The sequence below is a fragment of the Danio aesculapii genome, chromosome 11 (assembly GCF_903798145.1).
Source record: "Danio aesculapii chromosome 11, fDanAes4.1, whole genome shotgun sequence".
NCBI classification, from domain to species: Eukaryota; Metazoa; Chordata; class Actinopteri; order Cypriniformes; family Danionidae; genus Danio; species Danio aesculapii.
In genome coordinates this window covers 2,622,336-2,648,062 of record NC_079445.1, presented here as the reverse complement: position 1 = coordinate 2,648,062, position 25,727 = coordinate 2,622,336, and the positions used below count along the sequence as shown (strand labels likewise).

Below are 25,727 nucleotides of genomic sequence, written 5' to 3'. Positions count from 1 at the left end.
TCCCGCTGCTCAAACCGCGTCACAGATCTCCGATCCCCGCCTACAGACACGGTGATCTCCGGCGCCCATCCACACACGACCCATGCGTGCTCCTGCATTAAAACCAGACTCCCATCATAACTACATACTAGTGCTGTTTACATGACTGATTTCGACCAAACATGATACGCAGCATGATAATAAAAGGAGCGAATTCCCCGTGTATCCACACCCGGAGAGGAGGGCGCTCCCCCCCAGAGCTCAGCCCGGAGAGGAAGGCTCTTATTCGGTCAGATGGCGTGCCGCAGTCCGCCCACGCGTTTCTCGCGCCCACACAGCAGCGAAAGGAGCGTCATTAACTGAGCGCACAGCAGAACAGAGAGACAACAACACAAGAGTTTCAAGAACATTCACATCTGCAGAATAAGGTCTAGCAAGCACAGAAAACAACACGAGTTAGGGCGTAAAGGTTGAAGTCTAATAACAGAACCAAAAAGTTTGACTCGTTTTGAATTGAGTGGCAGAAGTTTTCGCTGGAGGCTCAAGATTCTGTCTTGAAGACTCTCGAGGTGAGTAGTTCAACTACATTGATGCACGCTTACCTGCATTTTCAGTAACTACTACAACTGTATAGGCTATTTATAGCAGCAGAAAAAGCTGAGTAACACTCTCTGGCTATGATATTTGCTAAGTGGACGATATGCAAGTTAGGAAAAGCAATATAATGCTTTACAACTTGTGCATAGTTTGTGTGTGTGTGTGTGCGTGTGTGTGTGTGTGTGTGTTTGTGTGTGCGTGTGTTTGTGTGTGTGTTTGTGTGTGTGTGCTAACAGTTTTTATACACACTAAAATTGCAGGGTTCTTTTAGTTGGGTTGTATGTGGAAAAACCCAAACATTGGGATAAAATTTGTAATTTAAATATAATTGAATAAACAACCCAACATATATATATATATATATATATATATATATATATATATATATATATATATATATATATATATATATATATAACAAATCTGAATCAGAAAGCAATCGGAAAATGTTTGTATTATATTTTACATTCAATATAACCTTAATAAATCGATGAAACTGAGTTAGTTAACTTGATTAAGGTTTAATAAATGTCTCTTGACGGTTTATTTGTTCTAAAAGGCAGTCTGAGGCTTATATTTATAGATTACAGGAGTCATTCAGAATTAAAGGTAGCTGTTGGCATTACCTTTCCAAACGTACCTCTAGAAATTAGGTACTAACATCTACCTCTGAGGTACCAATTTGGAACCTTTTGAAAACCTCGGAGTATAAAGTACAGTGAGTGTGTATAGTTGATGGAGGCTGTGCTGATGGAGCATTCACAAAAGCTGAATATGTCTCCTGCTGCTACTTTGTAGGGGAATTGAGAAAAACATCCATTATTGCAGATTAAGAGGCTTCATGTTGTATTGTGGGAGGAGCAGGATGAAAATGTCACAGCAATCTTGATTGGAATTAAGATTATGATATGTTACATTTATTTAGTGTTAAATAAAACTGCTTGTGAGTTGTCTAAAGTATCCAAAATTGATTCTGAACTTCTTCAATCGAGTCATCAGTTATTCCAGTGCAAAAACATACATATATATTTCGAAATTCTGCATAGTACCAGTCTTGCTTTGGCTGCCAGTGAATCATGCTTGCTTTAACCCTCAAATACAGTAGTCATAGTTGATTTTGTTTATGACATATTAAGAAGATTTTGTTCTGCTGCCAACGCAAGCTAGCATTGTGCATGACCTTCAAAATGAGGAGGATTCCTGCTTGAACTTACATGGTAAAGCTGATGCCTTTATTACTGTTCATATCAGTGTACTGTTTACAATACTGAGGAAAAGCTGACGTTTCAACCAATCACAAGACTGGGCCATCTGACCAATCGAAGTAGAGTAGGCTTTCAGAAAGGCGGCGTTTAGAGGGACCAGATCATTGAACCAAACATTTCAGACACCAAGGCCATGTTCACACGTACATAGGTATGTTTATAAACAGAGTTTTACCCGCTTTCGCTTTTTAAAACAATCTCTGTCCACGTGAAAATGCACTGGGATGCATGTTAAGCGCACACCGAACCAATAGGTGGCGATAATGACACTTTTATACTGGGGAATTAAATATTTGCATGCATCAAGTCAATGCAAATGTGAGAACAGAGATGGAACGACATGAAATATGCGATGCATTTTCTGTGATTGTGTGGAGCGCAGTAGGTTTTTATATTTGTGTGTCGAGTTTCCTTGTGGGTGTTTAGTTTTTTCTGAACGCAACCTTAATGTACAAGTAGCTAAAACTCAGCAGCAGCAGATGTGCAACAACTTGAATAATAAGGTAAACACAAAATAAAAGTTCCCATCTTCCCGTTCTATTGGGCTCGCGGCTCTCGGCACCGCCAACACTCGTCACCGCTACCAAGCGGACCAATCACAGAGCTTGCAATATTCACCATTGCGATGTGTAGTTACATTTGTTGAGAGGTGCATGTCAGCGTCAGCCACAGCGAGGGCTTTGTGAACGCATGAAGGCTGCACTGGACAATACGCGTGTGTTTGACGCAGAAGTATAAATCAGCCTTAAGGCACAAGAGTATTTTTATAAACTGAGTTTTCCCCGCTTTTGTTTTAAAAAAAATTTCTGTTCACATGAAAATGCAAAAAAGGCACTGGGATGTATGTTAAGCGCACACAGATCCAACAGGCGGTGATAATGGCACTTTTGTGCCAGGTTCACACCAAACGGTGAATTAAAGGTGCTGTATGTAAGTTTGACACCCAGTGGTTGAACTAGGTATTGCACTCCTGGATCAAAACAAACGTAAGCGCGGGTTGCCAGATTGAGGACAGCAGTGAATGATTTAAACTCTGTTCTAAATAAAAGCAACTGCACCCGATAGAGGGAATATTTTTCACATTAAAAGGAGTTTTTGTCCTAACCAAACCTGAAATTGATATATTAGAAACCGCTTTTATTTATTAATAACAACCGAATAAACTGATCAGCTCAGGTACACCTCATGTGCTTTATTCAGTGTTAAATGCTAATAATGTGAGTTTGAATGTTATCTTAGATGACATTTATTGCCATATACTGAAAGCAGCAGATAGTTCACCTCAGATCCTGAAAATAAAATAAACTGTTTGAAATTAAGTTGTATTGTTTTGAAGATTATAAACCCTACCATTTTGTTGGTGTGCAGTGAGTGCACTATTCTGTGCTTCTGAATGGCTGTATTTACATTTCTGTCGTGTTTCGTCTGGTGCAAACAGCCAAATTGCTCATTGTCATGTAGCATGTTGTTAGGACACGCAGTACAATGTAACATGCTCATCCAATGTTTACACTCATAATATTTATATAGTTTGCTAATTAATAACCTCATGTGGAACTCTGAATCAGCGTCTCATTTCGGAGTCTGCTACTGTCCACCGGAGGTCACATTTCGGTCACGGATGCATGCTTTCAGAGCCTTTCTGAATGAATGAATGAAATACGCAGTTTTCCACCAAGGCAAGCCGGCGTGCTGAAATATAATTGGCTAAACTGGCATTGGGCGGGTTAAAAGAACCAAAACAAAGACAGACGTTCCAGCACGGAAAACACATTTTCAAAGCAGAATTTCTGACTTCAGCATTGTTTTTCAGATAAACAAGAATGTTCACTGAGCATGTTTCTGAAATATCTGCAAACATATTATGGTATTTTATGCTTTAGAAGAGTCAAAAACTTACACACAGCACCTTTAAGTATTCGCTGTTTTCACTTTTATGATTGGCCTACATTGCTGGGCTAACATCACACGTGAAAGAAATTCCACATGTTCACAGCAAACGCATCGCATATTCTGCATCGTTTGCACCATGGGATGTTAATCCGCCTCTGTTCTCACGTTTGCTTGATTTAATTCCCCTTACTTATTTCCCCTTTTAGTGTAAACCAAGCAAAAAAAAGTGTTATTATCTCCAACTGTTGGCTTGGCATGGCCTTAGCATGCATCACAGTGCATTTTAGTGTTTTCATGTGGACGGAGATTTAAAAAAATTATAAAAATAGAAAATTAAAGCGGGGAAACTCTGTTTATAAAATTACCCATCTACATATGGACATGGCAGAGCTGATGCTGCAATGGATATTATGACAAAGTGTTTAGGAGACCAACAAAACTAAAACTAAACAGCTCATATTATCGCAAATAATTCCAATAGTGTCCAATTACCAAACAGATGTGATAAGTGGCATAATGTACTGTCAGCTGGTCATTATGTCAAAATAACCCATGAATCGTGCGGCGCTGCGAAAAGGGGCGGGATTAAACAAGATGATTAGACATTTAAAAAAGCCAGCGATTGCTCCATGTTTTAAATTTCTGTCCAGAGAGGTGCTGTTCTGATCCTCGATTGGTCTCACGCAGTCAAGCGATGCGAATTCGCAGGTCAGAGTTCATCAAGCTTGAACTTTGCACTACAGCGAACTGCAAAACTTACGGCATGACCCTGCGTTTCCGGTCTGATGCATTCGCGTGCGTATGAATGGAAGTCTATGGGAGGAAAAGCCCAGTGTGACCGCAGCTTTAATTTGGATTATTTAGCAGATTTGTCTGGCTCACTCTTTTTCTCATAATAGTCCTTTGATTATGCATTTAAAGGAATCGTTCACAGGGCATTTAGTGTGTGTGGATTGTGATGGCTTATATTGAGGCATGGCTTGTGTGGAATTATTTGAGTTGTTGACAATAAATTGACAGTTTCCATCACCTAACGAACATCTACTCCTTCATGTTGATGTAAAGAGAGTAAAAGGAAAGATGACTGAATGAGTTTTAATAGACTAGCTATTAATGGTAACATCTGCTAAATTCAGCTTTTCTGCTAGCTTTTGCACATGGTTTACAAAATCCCAAAAGTGCGAAGCATGTGAAATGTAATATATTGATAGTATATTCAAGCTCAATTCATTTTATTATTTAAAACTGCATGTTTAGTTTCTGATGATCAGCAATTTCTGAGTTTCATTTACCACTGTATAATCCTTATTGTCTTGTCTTCATTTTCCTCCACTTTGGATTGAACGGCAGCTCATAAGACTGATAAAAAGTTGTGAAATTCGGCACGTAGATGCACACCAAACACAGCAAATTTGGAGTCTCTAACACTAATCCTCTAGCACTAGCAACAGCTCAGATGTACACTCATGTTTATGCTAATAATAGTCTGAAAGGAGTAGAAACACCTTTTTTTTTTTTCAGATCACTTGCTCATGCTAAGCTGATTGCACACACACACACTCCATAACTGAACCAGCTCATCCTTTAGACAACCCCAACTAAAGTTATGAAATAGTTTAATTCATACTGATCTCTTAAGCGTTTCAGATTAGTGGGTTATGTGCACACAGACTTTTTATTATCAGCCAGCCTCATCGCTTCCGGTGAATTGTCATCCCATACAAAATCGCTGTGTTTAAGATCTGATTTCTTTAAAAATGTGCGATCTTCACTGCCTGGCTGAGATACGATCAATAACTGTAAAAAATATGGACGACGCGACAGCATCTTTTCCCATTGAACGCTTCGAATGCAAAACGTCTCAAGATGGACACAAACTGTTGCAAAAAACTGCTGAAATTGGAGCATGGGCATGCGCAGAAGGACTGCCTGATGGAGCCAGAGGCGAAGCCACAGAATCAAGCTTCCAACTAAACGCTTGTACGTCAAATCGACCACGCCCTAAAATTATTTAACTTGCAACCTGCGTCATTTATGCAGCATAGCAATAATTCCCCTATATTTGCACATTTGCATTGATTTTGTATGTAATTTACACAATCAAACACTTAATTCTGCTTTTACCAAGAATCCAGCCTTAAATAACATCTAAATAACATCTAAACAACATCAAAATAACGTTTAAAATGTTTAAAAATTCACATTTCTCAAAAACTACTTCAAACTTTCAGTATATAACTCAATACAAACTCCTTAATCAACTTCAAAACGTCAATATGTACCAACACTAGTGGAGAGGAAAGAGTGTGTGACCTACAGGTGGTTTGTCAAGCCCACTCACCTTAATGAAGCACATTCAGAATTGACAATGTTTTCCTATAAATATGGAGTGTTTCTAAGAAAGTGTCTGGTGCATATGGAGAGGAAAGGAGTGTGTCAAGCCCACTCACATGCGTGAAGCACATTCAGAGCAATGCCACCCTGTGGTATAAATACATTTAAGAGATTGATATAGACTGATACTGTGCATGCATTTTCCTGTATAAACGTCCTGTACACTTTTCAACAAACTTGCGTAATTTATAAATGTCTGAAAGGTGCAGAATGTAGGAAACCTAGTGGTTGACATGGGTATTGCAGTCTAAATTCAAAGTATTCAGTTTCTGGCAAGGCAAGCTGAAATATAATCGGGAAAACGGCCAGTGGCCTGCTTAAAGAGACCAAAGACAGACATTCAAACATAAAACGCACATTTTCAAATAAAATAAGCTGACTTTAGCATTGATTTTCTGATATTTTTGTGTAGGATGTTTCTCAAATATCTACAAACATATTATTGTATTTATTATGCATTCGAAGAGTCAAAAAGAGTCATACAGCACTTTTAAATTACAAATTTTTGCAGGCGATGCATCCTTTCATGCTTATTTTATGTCTTGTAATTGGCCCCGTAATCGCTGCTTGCAGCTATATTTTATTACTATTATTTAATTAATTTATTATATTAATGATTGATTATGTGGGAATCTCGTTACAGCTAATCATCAGGATGTCTCTACCACGAACGCTGGGCGAACTGCAGCTCTACCGAGTTTTACAACGAGCAAACCTGCTGATGTACTACGACACCTTCATCCAGCAGGGCGGCGATGATGTCCAGCAGCTGTGCGAGGCTGGAGAAGAGGAATTTCTTGAGATTATGGCTCTAGTGGGCATGGCCACAAAACCCCTGCATGTGCGGCGATTACAGAAAGCACTGCGTGACTGGGCATCAAACCCAACGCTATTCAACCAGCCATTGACCACCAATGTGGCTCCATGTGGAGTTCCTCTACTTAGAATTGACAGTGCTGGCAGTGCCAACTCAACAATAATGGGTGCAAGAAAATCTATAAGCAACGGTCAACCAGGATCTCCATGTGAACGAGAGGATGTTGGATCCTGCCTTACGCCACTTAGAGAAAACAGTCCGAAAAGTCCCTGTTCACAGGCATCTCCAGTACCTCCAGACCACCACCTATACAGGGAAAAGCTGTCCCCAATGGACCCTCACTGGCTCAGCCCTGAAATATACGGATCTGCAGATTTAGATGAAGATCAACCCGTTCCTCCTTTACCCTTCGCTTGCCATTCTCGCCTTTTAGGTCCACCAACGCCAACATCATCTTCATCTTCATCATCCGCTTTGGCTTCTCCGTGGCCTGGAGGTCAGCTGGATCCGGACACTATTAAAGCTGTGGAGGACAGCGTGGATCGGCTTCTGAGGACCATGCCGCAAGCCGATCAGACCGAGGTCAAGACGCTTTTGAGACTCAATAAGAAAATGGCCAAGACCGTGGGACACATTTTCAACCTGGAAGCTCAGGACAAGAGCAAGGAGGAGGAGATCCGCAAATACAGCCTGATCTACGGACGCTTCGACTCCAAGAGGAGGGAAGGGAAACAGCTTACACACCATGAGGTTTGTCCGGGAACATGTTTTGAAGTTGATTAAGGCGTTTGTATTGAGTTATATACAGAAAGTTTGAAGTAGTTTTTTAGAAATGTGAATTTTTGAAGATTTTAGACGTTATTTTGATGTTATTTAGACGTTATTTAGACATTATTTAGATGTTATTTAGACGTTATTTAGACGTTATTCAAGGCATTTCATGTTTCTTGTGAACCCCGCATTATTCGTAAATTATTCTAGTTGTAAAGTGTTAAATAGGAAAATTATTAACTCTCTTTTTTTTGAATGAGATGCTAATGGTCTAATCTGATTTAATGGTTTATGCTAAGCTAAAAGTGCCATAACAAATGTATTGTAACCTGATGTAACCATAACAAAACTGCGGCGCAATGATATTACGCAGGTAACAGCACTGCGTAATATCGTTGCACCAGCTGCTGCCATAGTACAGCAGAAAAGATCCTTTATTATTATGACAGAATGACACAATAGTTCCTAGTATGTAGTATGTAATGAGGGTATAGTTCCTAGTCATATCAGCCTAGAAGATAGCAACTTTTCATTTTCCGTCAGTCTTAGTACACGATGTAACTACACAGGAAACAAGCTTTAAATAGGAAAATATTTACAACTCTTTTTTTTTTTTATGAGTGAGATGCTAATGGTCTAATCTGATTCAATTATTTATGCTAAGCTAAGCTAAAAGCGCCATAACAAACTCAACGTAACCTGATGTAACCATAACAAAACTGCGGGAGCAATGATGTTACGCAGGTAACAGCACTGCGTAATATCGTTGCACCAGCTGCTGCCATAGTACAGCAGTAAAAATCCTTGATTATTACGCCAGAATGAGAGAATAGTTCCTAGTATGTAGTATATAATGAGGGTATAGTTCCTAGTCATATCAACTTAGAAGATAGCAACTTTTCATTTTCCGTCAGTCTTAGTACACGATGTAACTACAGAAGAATCAAGCTTTAAATAGGAAAACTATCTGAACTCTTTTTTTTTTGAGTGAAATGCTAATGGTCTAATCTGATTCAATGATTTATGCTAAGCTAAGCTAAAAAATGGCCATAACAAATGTAAAGTAACCACAACAAAATTTAAGCAACAAAACTGCGGGCGCAATGATATTACACATGTAACAGCGCTAATATCGCCTGCTGCTATTTTACAGCAGTAAAGATCCTTAATTACTATAGCAAATGAGAGAGTAGTTAATAGTATATAGTATATAATGAGATTATAGTTCAACTTCCTAGTAATATCAGCCTAGAAAATAGCAACTTTTCATTTTCCGTCAGTCTTAGTACACGATTTAACTACAGAAGAATCAAGCTTTAAATAGGAAAATTATCAAACCTCTTTGGTCATTTTTGAGCGAGATGCTAATGGTCTAATCTAATTCAATATCTATGCTAAGCTAAACTAAAAAGTGCCATAACAAACGTAACATAATCATAACAAAATTTTAGCTGCGCAGTGATATTACACAGGTAACAGCACTGCGTAATATTGTTGTATAGTAGTACAGGATAGTACAGCAGCAAAGATCCTGGATTAATACGCCAGAATGAGAGAAAAGTTCCTAGTATATAGTATATAATGAGAGTATAGTTCCTGTTCATATCAGCCGAGAAATAGCAACTTTTCATTTTCGGTAGTTACACAATGTAACTACAGTAGAATCAAGCTTTAAATAGGACAATTATCAAAACTCTTTTTAAAATTGAGCTAGATGCTAATGGTCTAATACGATTTAATGCTTTATGCTAAGCTAAGCTAAAAGTGCTCCCACTAGACCTGAAAATCAGCTGAATGGGTTAAAATATGAAGTGATTTTGAGTCTTAATTAGGCCATACTTTTACTCTATATAAAATCCAGAAACTGTTTTGCCCATGTCCCATCTAAAGGGTTAATGGTGCCAACTGATGATCAACAGTAAAAATGAAAAGTTTTACCTCTTACCAACAGGGGAAAACACCAACGATCAAGAATGCATGATTATATGCTGTCATGGCTTTACAGTCAAAAAATGTCATTATAATGGAAGTCAATGGGGCAAAAACAGCCCCGAACATAACGAAAGTGTAGTCAATTTGAACAGGACACAAGGGTTGTGCTGTAAAATGAGCTTATTTCCAGTCACAGAGCTCAGATGACCATTAAAGGCCTGGTTCTCTTTTATTTCCTCTTTCAGATGCTCATCAACGAGGCGGCGGCTCAGTTCTGCATTCGGGACAATGCTCTGTTACTGCGCAGAGTTGAACTCTTCTCCCTAGCACGACAAGTGGCCAGAGAATGTGCCTACACCTCTACATTTAAACACCACAGGTCAGGAATCACTTCTCTTATGAGTACACTTTATATTTCACTTTAATAATATATTGCCAAATACCAGTTAGCGTTTCTGTGTGGAGTTTGCATGTTCTCCCCATGTTGGCGTGGGTTTCCTCCGGGTGCTCCGGCTCCCCCACAATCCAAACACATGCGCTATAGGTGAATTGGATGAACTAAATTGGCCGTAGAGTATGACTGTGTGTATGGGGAAACCCACGCCAACACGGGGAGAATGATGACATAAAATAAATTGAATTTCATTATATCATTAAATTCTGAACATACACTCTCGTCCTATTTGGTGTGTTTTCTGTTGACGTCTTTGATGTATGAAAGAGCTTTTGGAGCTCCATTTTGGCAAAGATCCAAAGAAAGCTCTTGGAGGAGTTCAATAAAGTAGGTTTTTCTGGAAATTAAATCTGTGGGCTGCTTTTGACTTGGCACGAGCCCAGGAAGCAGAAGGAAAAACAAGGATGCCAGTGGTTCACAGCTTTTCTCACTCCCCCAGAAACCAATTATATATTGAATTAATTTAACAGGAAATTGATAATGTTGTATTTTTGTTATTATACACTATATGTTATTCTAATAATTTTGCCATGTCTTCCACAATAGCTGCCTTTGTTTTATTTATTTGACTAGGGTGCTTTTATAATATCTGGCAACCTTTCAATCTTCTACAGAGTGTTAAAAATGGAAATGATTGTTCTTTATATTTTAGAAAGGTTTTGCATACAGATGATAATGTTGTTAAAAAGATCACTATTTACATGTATTCACCAAGCGGCAACCTCCCGCTCTCCCTCGGGAAGTCAATACGGAAGTAACTGAAACTGCAATCCATCAAAATTCCGCTAGTCCTGGCTCCATAATAGAGCAAATTGCAATTGAGCCCACTGTTAGAATGGCCAACTTTACAGCAGAAAAAAAGGTGCTTACAGCCTGGTACAAAGAACGATTTTGGTTCATATAGCTATTATTACCCTCCATGACAACTGTGAGGGGGTGTATTTTTTTATAACTCATCCATTTCCTTTATATTAGGTTATATTAAGTTTGCATAATTAAGGGCGTGGCCACTTGAGTGACAGCTAGGTCTCGCTGGTCGCCGTCACTTCACCTCAGCTGAATCCGGCAGATTAGCCACTGATCTCGGCATATTCATCGTATTTTGGTTTTGTTTTATGTGGCTTTACACAGTCAGCTGCCTTTTGGCTTTATTTCTTACAATTATCAGATGATATGGGATGCTGTGTGCATTTAATTGTGCTCACAAACCATTCATGTGGCCTCCGTTTCCCATGTGAGTATGTTATATACTTATACACCATCTCTATAAGTGTATTTGTTTTATTTAAGATCATTTATCATTAATATTTTTCTTTAGACCCGTAAAGCACTCCAGAATGTGACAGATTGATTAGCTGTAGGCTCTAGAACAGTCATCTGAAGCGTTATCATACAGTGTTATGCTGGAGTTCATCAATAGTCCTGCATTTACTAACACACACTATATTTAAAGTATTTGGAAGTAATTTGCGTTTTCCTCCTGTAGAAAACGTCATAAGAACAATGTTTAGTGGCTCAATGTGTTACTACAGTGTTTTTAAAAGTCTAAACACTTTATTGATATAGTGTACAGCCAAGCACATGTGGTCAGAACACAAACGAGTCGCAGGTAATAAAGTATCAAGCGTTTCTCCCAAAGTAAAGTCTGTCTGCCAGGTCTAAGCAGAGTGCCAGCAGGTGTCTGTAGCTCCGCTCACTCTCCGCCTCTTTGCCCTTGTTTGGTATCCCGCCGTGGGTGCGATGACGCGCGAACAAAAGGGCGACGGTTGGCCGTGCCTACTTGTAGCTTCTTTTGCAGTGTTCAGAAACCTATGGGTGGCGTCACGGACACTACGTCCATATATTTTACAGTCTATGGTATTCACACACAAAAAAAGACTAAAAACTGTATTCTCTACGCCAGGTCAGACACTTTCTGATTGTTAAGATCACAATAAGATCATTTTCAAAAACCTAAACTTTGAAAACTTAAAAAGTCTGTTTTTACACCCTCAAAACAGTCATCATGAACAGCCGAAATGTATTAACAGTTTCAGTCATTTCATAATTAATGCTAAGCTTATTTCATGACATGCTATATCTGTTATTTTTGTCATCTCAGGACGTACTCAGAGGATTGTTCTGCCTCCGCTGACTGTGCTGCTCAGAAGAGAATCAAGCTTGATGTGAGTAAATCAAGATATCGACAGTTCATATGTTTAACTAAACTTTAAGAAAGATTAGAAATATTCATCAACATTAGAAATGCACAGTTTCACGCAGCGGATGCCCTTTCAGCTGCAACCCATCACTGGGAAACACCCATACACACTCATTCACACACATACACTACAGACAATTTAGCTTACCCAATTCACCGATACCGTGACGCCCAGTGAATGATTTAGAAGTCATTAATCTGAAAAAAGCAGTTCTGGCAACGAGGAATACTGATAATAACTGAATTTATAGAGAAAAATAAAGTATTCAGGTAAGAGATAATGAACTGTATGGAACTAGAGAGACTAACTTATATCCTCAATGGCAAGCAGAAGGACTTTTACCATCTTGAACCGTGTATGAATATTGTGTAAATTGTGTGTTTGTAAACGGGTACTTTTTTTAATTGTATCATTATTATTTTTATTATTTTATCAGTATTTATTTTTCAGTGTTTCAATATCTTGTTATTTTTATTATCTATTTATGTAGTTTTTATTTAATTTTTTAGTTATGTACAATAAATGCGTACATATTCTAATTAAAGTCAGAATTATTCACCCTCCTGTGAATTTTTTTCTTCTAATATTTCATAAATGATGTTTAACAGAGCAAGGAATTTTTCACAGTATTTCAGATAATATTTTTTCTTCTGGAGAAAGTCTTCTTTGTTTTATTTCTGTCACCATCCTGCACTTTGTCTCCATTCCCCTAGAGGTCCCCGTGTTTCCCCTCTACCTTTCTTCTTCCTCGTGTGTCCTTGGTTACTTAATTTTGATCACCTGTGACTTGTTCCAGCCTGTGTATTTCAGTTGTCACTTTGTCAGTGCTCCTCACTCGGTTTTTGAGTCATCCTTGGTGAACTTGCCTTGCGTTCCCTTAATCTCCTGAGCTACGTCTAGTAAGACTGTTTTATTTTCCCTATTGCTGGCTGCCTTATTGTCTATTTGTTTTCTCCCCTCGTGGAGTTTTCTCTACATGTTTATTATACTGTTAAATATTTTGTATTCCTCATTCTGAGAAGAACCTAAGTTGTCTGTTTTGCTACCTCATTTTGGAGAAGAATCTAAGTTGACCTTTTCTTTTTTAAATAAATCCTTGTTTTCTGGATCCCGTCTTGGAGTGTTTTCGTTTGGGTTTAATTCAACTTCAGTGGCTCAGTGGTACACACGTCAGTCCCCACACCAGAGACTCGGGTTCAAGACCCGGCCGTGACAATTTTGGCTTGAATAAAAGAAGTTTAATATTTTTTTTTAAAGCCATTTTAAGGTCAATATTATTAGCCCCCTTAAGCAATATTAGTTTTGGATTGTCAACAGAACAAACCACTGTTTTACAATGACTTGCCTAATTACCCTAACTTTACCCTAATTAACCTAGTTAAGCCTTTAAATATCACTTTAAGCTGAATACTAGTATCTTAAAGAATTTCTAGTCTAATATTATGTGCTGTCATCATGGTAAAGATAAAAAATTGAGACAGGAGGAATGAAGTGTTTGCCGTTTGCAGGTCACAGATTCTGACAGGCTGTCGAAGGATCCAGCGGTAAACAGTGACGTCAGATCTACAGCAGATGACAACAGTCTTTCTGGAGAGAGTCTGGACAGTTTAACACAAGGTGAGATAACATTTACTCTTTGATTTGCATCCATGGTTGTTATTTAAATGTAATTTCAAAAATGAGGGGAGAGGAGGGGACGTGGCATCAGATATTATCCAGTGAGTTGTTTACTGGAGACTCAGACTGAATGGATCATTTGAATAAGTGAGTTGTTTAATTAGCATATAGACAGCCCTGAATGAGAAGCAGCCTTCGACCTGCTGACGATAATGTCAGCTAAGACTAAGAGGAATTTTAGATGAAGGACAAATGTACAGTGACAGGAGTCTCCATAGACTGACACATTCTCTCACATTTCTTTTCACATTTTCAGTTTTTCCACAGAGATGACTTTAGTCCTGTTTTGAATCTGCCACTATGCTGACACACAGGCATTTGTAGCTCCGCCCTTCTTTGAAAAGAGCACAATCTCATTTGAATTTAAAGTGACAGTCACCAAAACGCCACAATTAGGATCAAAACCTAAAACGGGCAGTTATAACAGTTATAAAACATTATTCGTGAGGTATTTTGAGCTGAAACTTCACACACACACACACTCTAGGGACATCAGAGACTTCTTTTACATCTTGTAAAAATTTTACATCCTGTAAAAAGGGGCATAATAGGTCTCCTTTAAGGTGTTGTCTATAGGACGAACAGTTAGACAATATAGGGACTTATCAAACACCCAGCACAATAAGGCACAAGGTGTGTTTGGCGCGATTTGTTGCTATTTTTAGACAAGCGCAACCCTAATTTTGACGTTTTGCGTCACGTTGTTTCAATAGCAAATCTATATTTTGCTCATGGGTGTGCTGGTCTATAAAGGAGATGTGTTAAGGCACATTGTTGGTGTGTTGCTATTTTGAGGAACTGTATTTATGAACTTACTACATAAATATAAAAACCACTGCCTCCATTCTCACCTCGGGGGGCTTTTTCAGTTTATTCATGACAATTTGCAATTATAAAATGTTGTTGTTGTTGTTGTTGTTGTTTGTTATTGTTGTTATTATTATTATTAATATTATTTATTATATGTATATTTATATTTATTGTAATAAACACAAGTTTAGATTTGTCCACATGTGGGGTTTTGGAGACGTCTGCATCACCATTTGGGGTATAAGAACAGACGTGTGTTTGGATATAACTCAGTTTTTTTACCACACTTCATTATTATTGTTCATTTATTCCTTTGCTGGAGATTAGAACTGAATTTAGAAATAGTTTTGACACAAATCTTTAAGCTTAATAAACAAAAATAAATATGTAGGCTAATGGATATGAGTTCAGGGGAGTGAGTTTCCACCGTTTCCTTACTCCACCAAAGTAAAGGAGTAAAGTAAAGAGAAAGTAAAGAGGCCGATTGGAGGAGGCTTGTTCTTTATTCTCGCGCTGCAGATGCTCTGTTGAACTGTTTTCTCGCTATTGAAGCGTTCAGTTTTTACACGTACAAAGTCCGCCATGTAATTTCCAAAATGTAACTTCCCACCCATCATGGTCCTTTTTTCATTATGTGAAATGTCATTTCATTTTGTGCCATGTCATAATTGTAAATGAGATTTTATGCACGCTGTTATTCAGTGTTATTTGCTCATTTTTAATGCAAACTAAATTATGAACACTTGACAAACACGTCACAATCAGTCTTTATCTTGTCATGACAACTTGACGTCACCAAGACAGCTTGTTATAAATCTGTCATAAACATGATTGTTTGTCGTGAGACATTATAATTGTGTCATGATGATTTTTCTGAACACGTTTTGTCTGTATTTGTCATTACAACGTCTCATTAAAAGTGTCATTACTCTGTTAAATCATCTTGAACCGCGTCATTAATATTTAATGATATTTTAATGACAAATTCAGCTTCTACCACCGTAGTTGAGGTCAAAAAATATATTATTGACAGCGTTATAAAAATAATGGCTTCATTGTGATGATCATGTTTATGACTGTTTTATGACAAGTTTTTTTTGTCTTGGTAATGTCAAGTTGTCATGACAGACAAAAACAGCTTGTGATGTATTGGTTTATGTCAAGTTTTCATAACAAACAATGTCATCTTCACATTTAATGTCATAACTGAGCGAGTGACACTTAACGACAGTTGTTATAAACATGCATAAAATCTCATGCACATTCATGAGAGGTGATGTCATGATTATTTCATGACAGTCTTATGAACACCCCTACAAGTAAAGTGTTACCAAATGGTCACCTAAAAAGTGTGTTCGTTCACTCACTCGCTCCCTCATTGCCTCAGGGTTCACTGTTTGTCTATCTCTGTGTGTGTTGATAGATCTGAGTCCTCAGTGTCAGGCGTCCTCGTCCCCTCACCCCCTCCCCGAAACCGGCCTCATCACCTGGAGTCGGACGCTCATGCAACAGACACTCATGGATGAGGGCCTCAGATTGGCTAGAATGGTGTCACGTGACCACGCCAGCAGAGTCAGCCTAGGGTCAGAAAAGAGACAGATTTCAGGTGAATACTAGAGTTCTGTCATCTCACATATAACATACAAACATAGTGATTTAGTTAGCTCACATTGCTAGTTTTGTGGTGAACAGTTCATCTGTGCATGTCATTAAGCAAAAGACAATAGTTTGCTCTTGTAATCTTCAATTGAAATCTGAAAAGGCACTTCCTGTTTGTTTTCAGTTAAAATCTCAGATTACGTCAGGGTGAAGTAATGGGCGTGGCTAACATACTTAACCACGCCCCTCCAGCTGTCATTTGACAACAAACAGAAATGGTGAGGAGGAGGAGTCTGTTAGGCTGTAATAACTCTCCCCCAACACTTTTCTCCATCTATCTGAATGAAACGCCCACTTTACTACATCCAATCAGCTCGCAGTAGAGAAAACCAAGCCACGCCCACTGCTTTCTCATTTAATATTCTATTTCTCTAGGAGCTACGTCACAATACGGAAAAAACAGTTGCAGCTTCTGGTTCATGTGGACTTTTATGCAAATACTGTATTGTTTTAAAAACCACCCTATAGTAAAGTACTTGAATTATGGGCCGATCACACCGAACGCACTTTTAAGCTTCAAAAACGTGAAGCTCACCACGCTGCCTTTTTTGCTGACAAGAAAAAATGAAGTGCAAGTGCTAGACAACGGCTGAATCAGCTGCGTATTGTGCGTGAGCGCTGCTGTTGATATTGTTATAACTTTAACATTTAATAATATTGTGATATTCAAGATTTGTGAAGTCCTACAGCTCCGGATAACTCGAAACGGTGACCACTACTCTCTCCTCCATCTTTAAAAGTCTCTGTAGTCGTCTTGACACCACACTGTGTTTTCACCCACAATGAAAACTCCGCCTCTGCTTTCATTTGATTGGAGAATGAAAGAGACTCTGCTGACGTAACGCTCTTTTTCCGCTTAGAGTTGACTTTTTTTTTTAACTGTGAGCACACAGCAGGCAACGGTGAGACACAGCAGGTGGAAAAACACGAGGCACGCAGGACGCATAAGCGTCGCGCAATACACACGGCCGTTAGTAAATCATTCAAAAAAGGCGCCTCTCAATGCAAAAAGCTCGTTCGGTGTGATCTAGATGTCTGCATTCCCGCGGCTGTACTGTGGGAGCTGTCTTAGGAGATTTTTGCAGCGTGGGAATAAATTTCCGAATAAAACGCCGTAGCGGTCAGTAACTCTAGTGTAATTTTTAACGAGACGATCTAACAATATAACGTTCCCGAGTCCCGACGTTATTTCGCAACAGCTTATCTGTGATTTTCTCATTGTTATTGAGCACTGGTACAGCCAGACTGTTACACATGATGACCAGTGCTTTCTGCACGTGCTTTTTATTCGCACAGCTTGTCACCATCTGCATAACATTCCTCAGAGGAGGAGGCTTTACCATGGCAGAGCAAGGTGAAGATGCGCTGTCCTTGAAGGACGTTCAGCTTGCATTAGAAAACAGTCAGTTTACTGTTACCGTACGTTCACACCGAATGCGGCGAGAGCGTCAAAGTAGCCGGAAGTCATTCATTTTCAATGAGAGCCGGCGGCGATAATCGGCGAGGAGCAGCGTTGACGCGTCTTCGGCGGTGTGGGCGTCGAGGAGAGTTGAAATCAAGTCAACTTTATGGTATTGAGCTGACGCGGTTCGGCAAGCAATCAGAATGAAGAAGTCCACCGCTTGAGAGGAGTCCAGAGAACACAGTCACTGTAAATCTAGGTTCCGACCACAGTTGTTCCCAAGGGTTTGATTATTGCGGTCGCCGGATTTTCAATTATTTACAATATTTTCTTACAGGAACATGCATTAAATAAGTTACTGGTGAGTTACTGATATGCATTAATGCTGTATATATTTATCTTTTAAAAAGCGGGAATCTCATGCGACTGTACAAAACAGTATTGCTGCTTCAGGATATTTCAGACATATGGACACACTGGATAATTAAGTGGAGTAACACCACATGCAACTTGATCTTCCATTGTTAAATGAATTTGATAAAAAGTGCGCAACATTTTCACGCTAGAAAGCATGTTTTATGCAGGAATGTCACTGATATGATATGCTGCAACGGCTCCTTTAAATATGAGATCAATGTAGCGAATTTTGACGCTCTCGCCGCCGGAGCTAAAGGAAGACAGCGTTGTCGCCAGAGCGACCTTGGACGCTCTCACCGCTTTCGGTGTGAACGCACAGTCAGGAAACCCACATCAGGCAAGTCTGATGTATGGGAATCATGCGTCCTAGATGCAAATGAAAAAAAAACTACCCTTTGCCCGATGTGATAATACCTCAAAGTTTTACCCTTTAGCAGTCAAGGGGATCGCACACTGGATGCGCCATGAATTTTAGAAGTCTAAACATAAATTTCTAGGGTAAACACACTGGCGCTGCAAGTCAGCAGCTGTCTGCGGCGCTCATCTACGACTAAGGACTCTGTTACCTCCACAGAGTGCCATCTTAATAATTTCATTTTAAGTAACATACAATTGTGCGAATTTTACTTCCGCATCTGGTGTGCGACCAGCTGGAACCTCAGGTTTAAGGCGGCAGTCATGTCTCATCACAAAGGGCCAAACAAATCTGACATTTAGCCTACAATCCTTGCACAACCTACAGTTTTATCTGTCATCTCCCTCTTTTGGTTGTACCCAATTTAAACGTGAGATTTTGAAAACCAGATCTAAATTTAGCGGGAACGGTCGGGTCCGGTAGATAATTGTTTTAAGCAGGCAGCAGGTGAACAAAGACTGAATATACGGCGGGAGCGGTCAGATGCGGAATTAAACCTTGCGGTAGCGGAACTAAAAAAACAGTCCCGTGCAGACCTCTAGTGTGATCTGTTGTGGTAATTCACTGTTGTGATCTAGTCTTAATCTGTTGTGGTAATTCTACAGTTGCTATAGTAACACAACAACTATAGTAATGTAAACAAATGATCCAATACTGTAGAAAAGAATACTGTAAAAATATACTTTATTTTTTGGATTGTTTACAGAACAAACCAGTTATATATTATATATACTGTCGCAATATTACTTGCCTAATTACCCTAACTTTATCTAATTAACCCAGTTAAGCCTTTCAATGTCACTTTAAGCTGTATAGAAGTGTCTTGAAGAATATCTAGTCTAATATTATTTACTGTCATCATGGCAAAGATAAAAGAAATCAGTTATTAGAGATGAGTTATTAAAACTATTATGATTAGAAATGTGTTGAATTCTTCTCTCCGTTAAACAGAAATTGGGGGAAATATATACAGGAGGGCTAATAATTCGGACTTCAACTGTATATTGCAGAAAACAAAATACTGGGATGTCAGTTTTGTCTTATATCGTGCAGCACTAGTGGTGTGTGTGTGTGTGTGTTGTAGCTGGTCTTCACTGCTGGCGTGAATCAGACAGAATGAAAAGGCGAGATGTGAAGAGGACGAGTGTACGGGCGGAGGGGGCCGCAGGAAGTGATGCGTGGGTGAGAAACCGGAGCCCCTCGTCCCCGTCTGACGTCAAAGCGCATCAGTGTGCATACAGATGGAGGGATGGATGGATGGATGGAGAAAAAAGAGGGGGTGAACGAGTGGGAGGGAGTGAGAAGGGCGTCGCTTTGACTCACAGAGACGGAGTAAAAATAAACCATGTGGGCAGAGAAAGGATGCAGTGTCTCTCTCTCTCTCTCTCTCTCTCTCTCTCTCTCTCTCTCTGTCTTTCTTTAATGAGCAAAAACTAATGCTTCACTTCAGTCAAACTCACAGAAATGAGCTGTGTGTGTGTGTGTGTTTGGATAATTTGTTGTTCATTTCATTGCGCTGTCAGTCATTTTGTGCTCATTTCTCTGCGTACAGTTGAAGTCTGAATTATACATACTGTATATTTTCCCCCAATTTCTGTTTAACGGATAACATAATATTTTTAATAACTCATTTCTAATAACTGATTTATTTTATCTTTACTATGATGACAGCACATAATATTTGACTAGATATTTTTTAAGATACTATTATTCAGCTTAAAGTGACATTTAAAGGCTTAACTAGGGTAAATAGGCAAGTCATTGTGTAACAGTGGTTTGTTCTGTAGACTATCCAAAATAAATATTGCTTAAGGGCTAATAATATTGACCTTAAAATGCTTTATAAAAAAATTAAAACTGGTTTTATTCTAGCCGAAATAAAACAAATCAGACTTTCTTCAGAAGAAAAAATATTATAGGAAATACTGTGAAAAAATTTCTTGCTCTGTTTAATGTCATTGGGGAATATATATATAAAATACTTTTTACAAATAATTAAATAAGTAAATTTAATTTAAAACATTTATAATTATTAAAAACAAAAATAAAAAACAAGCAGCAGTCTAACCAAACATGCACCTTATAACCAGTGGTGTAAAGTAACTAACTACTAATACTCAAATTACTGTAGTCGAGTAGTTTTTTCGCAGGAATTGTAATTTACTGAGTAGTTTTTAAAATGTGTACGTTTACTTTCCCTTGAGTACATTTTTAGTTCTGTATCAGTACTTTTACTCCACTACTGTTCTTCAACCTGCACTCACTACTTTATTTTCTCTTGTCTGTGGGGATTAGAAAAATCAGTCCTGCGAGTCCAATCAAATCACATATAGACGGTAAATAGCATCATAATGAACTACCGCAAGACATGGGTGATTTATAACTGCAGAAAACTGTTTGGAAGTATTCAAAGCGTCCAAGATGTCCAAAGTCTTTACACACATTGACCCAGAGACTGTTTAGATACATGTCACTGATGACAAGATGACGGATGTTTACTGTATGATGACCGAAATGGCCTTAAACACCCAGCCGGCACAAGACGTCAACATGACGTCAGATTGACGTTGTACCCTAACGTCATGGGGACGTTGCGTTTTGTTTGGAAATGAAAATCGAGTTGACGTCAGAACTCAACGTCAGGTCAACGTCAATGTTCAACATCCAACCTAAAACTAACCAAATATCAACGTCTAATGATGTAACAGCTTGACGTTGTGTGAACGTTACCACTATAGACATTTATCAGACGTTGGATTTTGGTTGTCATACCTGATGAATAAATGTCAGTATTTGACGTCAATATGATGGTTTTAGATGTTAGGTCGACGTTGGATTTTGGTTACTTTTTAACATCCTAAAATCGACCAAATATCAACGTCATTTGACGTCATTATTGGACATCAAAATAACGTTGTCCTTAGACGCTGGCTAGACGTTGAATTTTGGTCACCTGACGTCACAACCTAAATCTAACCTAATAATAACGTCTTATGACGTTGTGTGCCTGCTGGGTAATAACTAAATGCACTACAGAATAATACGTTTACACACATCCACACATTACATGTAAACACATCAGCTTTTAACAGTGTAATACTCACTACTCTTGAGTACTTTTGAAATGCCTACTTTTTACTCATGCTTTGAGTAATATTCACAATACTTTTACTTGCACTAGATTTTTAAGCAAATAATGGTACTTTTACTGGAGTATGATTTTTCAGTACTCTTTCCACCACTGCATATAGAGTAAATAATATACACCATTACGTTTTACTTGATCAAACTCAAAACATTGAAGATCGAGTGGAAAAGTAAGAGTAAAATTGTCCATGAATCATAAGAGCCCTACTTTCAACTCCTAATAAGATACGCAAGGAAGAGGCCCCAGATTTCTTCAACATTTTTAGAAGCATCTGCCCTAGCAAAACGAATTCTTTCAAGCTTAAGAGCAGCAACCATTTCAGTCAGCCATTTATGAAAAGTAGGTGGTAAAGAGAACTTCCAATCCATCAAGATCACCCTTTAGCCACCACCATGCCAAACATAATAGACATTTGCTGATTTTGTGACCATGCTAACACCAGGTCAGAGCATCCAAACAAGGCTAATTCAATATCTTGACTAATGTTTTCTCCGATACGTTCCCTCTGAACTCTTGCATCTGTCACATTTGGGAAAGAAATTCACATGAGGGCTATTTATTTTGGCTTCAACCGTATAATAAAAATTGACATCTGATACTGTTTCCTTGACCATCCTGACAAACATTTAAATGTAAATGAAAATGTTGTTTATTGTGCTAGAGATGGAGGAGAAGGCGTCCGAGAGGAGAGGGCCGAGTACCAGAAGCTGCAGTCCAGCAAACACCAAAGATGACCCATAATAACCAGCGGTCGCTCAGTCTCCATGATGATCTCAGGTCTCCATGATGATCTCAGGTCTCTCCGAGCCATGTGTGTGTTCACTTCACTGTTCATCAGTCCTTGGTAAAGCTGCAGTCAAAAAATAACAATGGACATCTGCATTTGTTTGATGTGCTTTAAGGTAATTGGTGATTGTTTATCATACATTAAAGGATCACTGCACCTTTTTGGGCTCATTTTTGAATCCATTCAGCTGATTTATGGGTCTGGAACGAGAATGTACACTTCCTGACAAAAGTCTTGTCATTGATTTCAGTTGTAAGAGCAACAAATAATAGCTTAACTTCTAGTTGATCATTTGGAAAAGTGGCAGGAGGTGGATTTTACCCATGAATCATCTGTTGAGCTGCATCCCAATCATCACAAATACTGCAGAAGACCTACTGGAACCCACATGGAGCCAAGATTCTCTCTGAAATCTGTCAAGTTTGAAGGTAAACTCATGGTTTGGGGTTACATTCAGTATGGGGGCGTGCGAGAGATCTGCAGAGTGGATGATCAACATCAACAGCCTGAGGTATCAAGACATTTGTGCTGCCCATTACATTACAAACCACAGGAGAGGGCAAATTCTTCAGCAGGATAGCGCTCCTTCTCATACTTCAGCCTCCACATCAAAGCTCCTGAAAGCAAAGAAGGTCAAGGTGCTCCAGGATTGGCCAACCCAGTCACCAGACATGAACATTGTTGAGCATGTCTGGGGTAAGATGGAGGAAGCATTGAAGATGAATCCAAAGAGTCTTGATGAACTCTGGGAGTCCTGCAAGAAGGCTTTCTTTGCCATTCCAGATGACTTTATTAATCAGTGATTTGAGTCATTGCAGAGATGTATGGATGCAGTCCTCCAAGCTCATGATGGAGTCAGACACAATATTCATTCTGTTTCCTCTGCAGCATGACCACATATTCTATACTGGACATTATTGAAGGTTCAGTGACAAGACTTTTGTCTAAGCAAAGTCAGACCTTACTGTCCTAATTAGTTAAAAATCAAGGTATGATCATATTTTATTGTGGTAAAACAAGCGTAATCTAGAGGCCTTTGCCTTTCATATAAGCCACTTCTGATTCCAAATGATCAACTAGAAGTCAAGTTATTATTGGTTGTTCCTAAAACCTGAATAGGCAACAAGACTTTGTTAGGTAGTGTAGTTCATAACCATAACTGTTTCAATGATTTATGCTAAGCTAAAAGAGCTTTTTTTGAGTTTCTTTTGAGCACAAAAGGAGAAGTTTTAATGAATGTTGGAAACTAGTAGCATTCATTTCCATAGTAATGTTTGTTTACTACTATGGAAATCCAAAGTCATCAGTTTCCAGTGTCTCTCTCTTTCTCTCTGTAATGAGCAAACACACTAATGCTTCACTTCAAACTGACAGAAATTAGCTTGGAATGGAATGGAAATCAATGGTTAACAGCTTCCAGAATGTCCAGTCTTAGTACACGATGTAACTACAGAAGAGCCAAGCTTTAAATAGGTAAATTATTGAAACTCTTTTTACATTTTTTTTGTATGAGATGCTAACCCTACTGAAAAAAAACAGCTTAAACCAGCCTAAGCTGGTTGGCTGGTTTTAGCTGGTTGACCAGCCTGGTTTTAGAGGGGTTTTGGCCTGGCTAAGCTGGTTTTAGCTGGCCATCTCCCAGCCTGACCAGCTAAGACCAGGCTGGAAATGGCCAAAACCCCTCTGAAACCAGGCTGGTCAACCTGCTAAAACCAGCCAACCACCCTAGGCTGGTTTAGGCTGTTTTTTTCAGTAGGGAATGGTCTAATCCGATTCAATGATTTATGCTAAGCTAAGCTAAATTGTTTCCGTATGACCCAGAGATGTGCTGAATAGATTCAAAAATGGAAAACTCAAGTTTAATTCTAGGGGAGTTAAAAAAGTGTGTTCCTTTTCCTTCAGTTGGCTAGATCAAATATGGTAGACATGGTACAAATCACAAACACTGGTGAAAATACTTATTCGGGTCAAACTGTCAAGATGTTGAATCTCCACATCGGTGGTGTGAAGGGTTGGGCGATAGACGATGATATTGTCCATCGCTGATGGCTGATAGACAACACGATGCTGAGGCGTGTTTTACTGACCAAGTTTGTGGACACCATTATAACAACACAGATCACTCTGCCTACTCATGCCAGAGTCCATCGGAAAAGTGATTGACAGGTGGTAATTTGTGAGTAACTTATCTTTATTTATGATTTGGTTATGGGTAAAACAAAGACCATGTGGGTCAGGTAGTTGAAACGGTAGGCTACAAATAATTAATTCAATATGAATGAATGAATTATTCATAAATAATTAATTCACCTCCGCCTATGACGGCGATGCCATCGTCCATCGCGATTTTTCACATTAGACATCGTTCGATGCCAAATTGGTCGACACCACCCAACCCTAGTGGTGTGATTGACAAACGCACAGAAAAACATCCGATTAGTTTACTCAACCCTCATACTTCTGCGGCAGCACATTTCAAAAGCAAAACTTACTGACTGCAGCTTTGATATCTGTATACGTCTTACAGTGTAAAATATAAAACAAAGGTCTTTGTATTGTGTGATTCACAAGTTTCTGTTTATTTACAGTTGTGAATTGCATTATGGGATGTTAATCTCTGCTATGTTGACTTTTGGTTGAAAATTCAACAGTTTAACAAAGTGACTTTTATTAACATTTTAATAGTCGCTTGAAATAATATAATGTATAAGGCAAGTTTATTAATATAGCACATTTCATACACAGTGGCAATTCAAAGTGCTTTACATAAACAGGAATAAAAGAGACAAGTATAAATAAAATAAAAACAAATAACATAAGAACAGATGAAAACAGCGTACAGACAGTTTTTCCATATTCCAAAACACCGGCGTATCATATTTTCTCACTTTACTCCTGGACTTTCCCCATTCTGGTGATCAACCACCCTCTGTGGACTTTTTCGGTACCTACTAATCTATTGGACGTCTCCAACAGATTTAATTTTTCACCTAGAATCGAAAAGTTAAGCTTTTTGGCTCTAATTACCCCCCAATTTCAACTTTCTTCTGGAAGTAAATCGCACAGATTTACTAATTTACTGATTTACCCTGATTTCTATCCCCTCCCG

General features: G+C 38.8%; 1 protein-coding gene across 2 annotated transcripts; it reads left to right on the top strand.

Annotated features, from left to right (window-relative positions):
* On the top strand, positions 1–24,310 carry nab2 (NGFI-A binding protein 2 (EGR1 binding protein 2)). Of its 2 annotated transcripts, XM_056467822.1 has the most exons (7): positions 1–548; positions 6,772–7,695; positions 9,894–10,027; positions 12,204–12,267; positions 13,812–13,920; positions 16,214–16,396; positions 22,495–24,310. In XM_056467822.1, exons 2-7 carry the CDS (start codon positions 6,784–6,786, stop codon positions 22,563–22,565), a joined length of 1,473 nt encoding a protein of 490 aa, XP_056323797.1. In that variant the 5' UTR covers positions 1–548; positions 6,772–6,783; the 3' UTR covers positions 22,566–24,310. The 2 variants fall into 2 exon arrangements, with proteins under 2 accessions (XP_056323797.1, XP_056323798.1); XM_056467823.1 differs by lacking the exon at positions 16,214–16,396 and having other exon boundaries at positions 22,493–24,310.
* Positions 24,311–25,727: the final 1,417 nt, after the last annotated feature.

Bases quoted from the DNA above. Each gene is read 5' to 3' on its own strand.
- nab2 (XM_056467822.1), top strand. From the start codon at position 6,784: ATGTCTCTACCACGAACGCTGGGCGAACTGCAGCTCTACCGAGTTTTA. The intron at 12,268-13,811 runs GTGAGTAAATCA...TGCCGTTTGCAG, and splicing joins AGAAGAGAATCAAGCTTGAT to GTCACAGATTCTGACAGGCT. The intron at 13,921-16,213 runs GTGAGATAACAT...GTGTGTTGATAG, and splicing joins TCTGGACAGTTTAACACAAG to ATCTGAGTCCTCAGTGTCAG.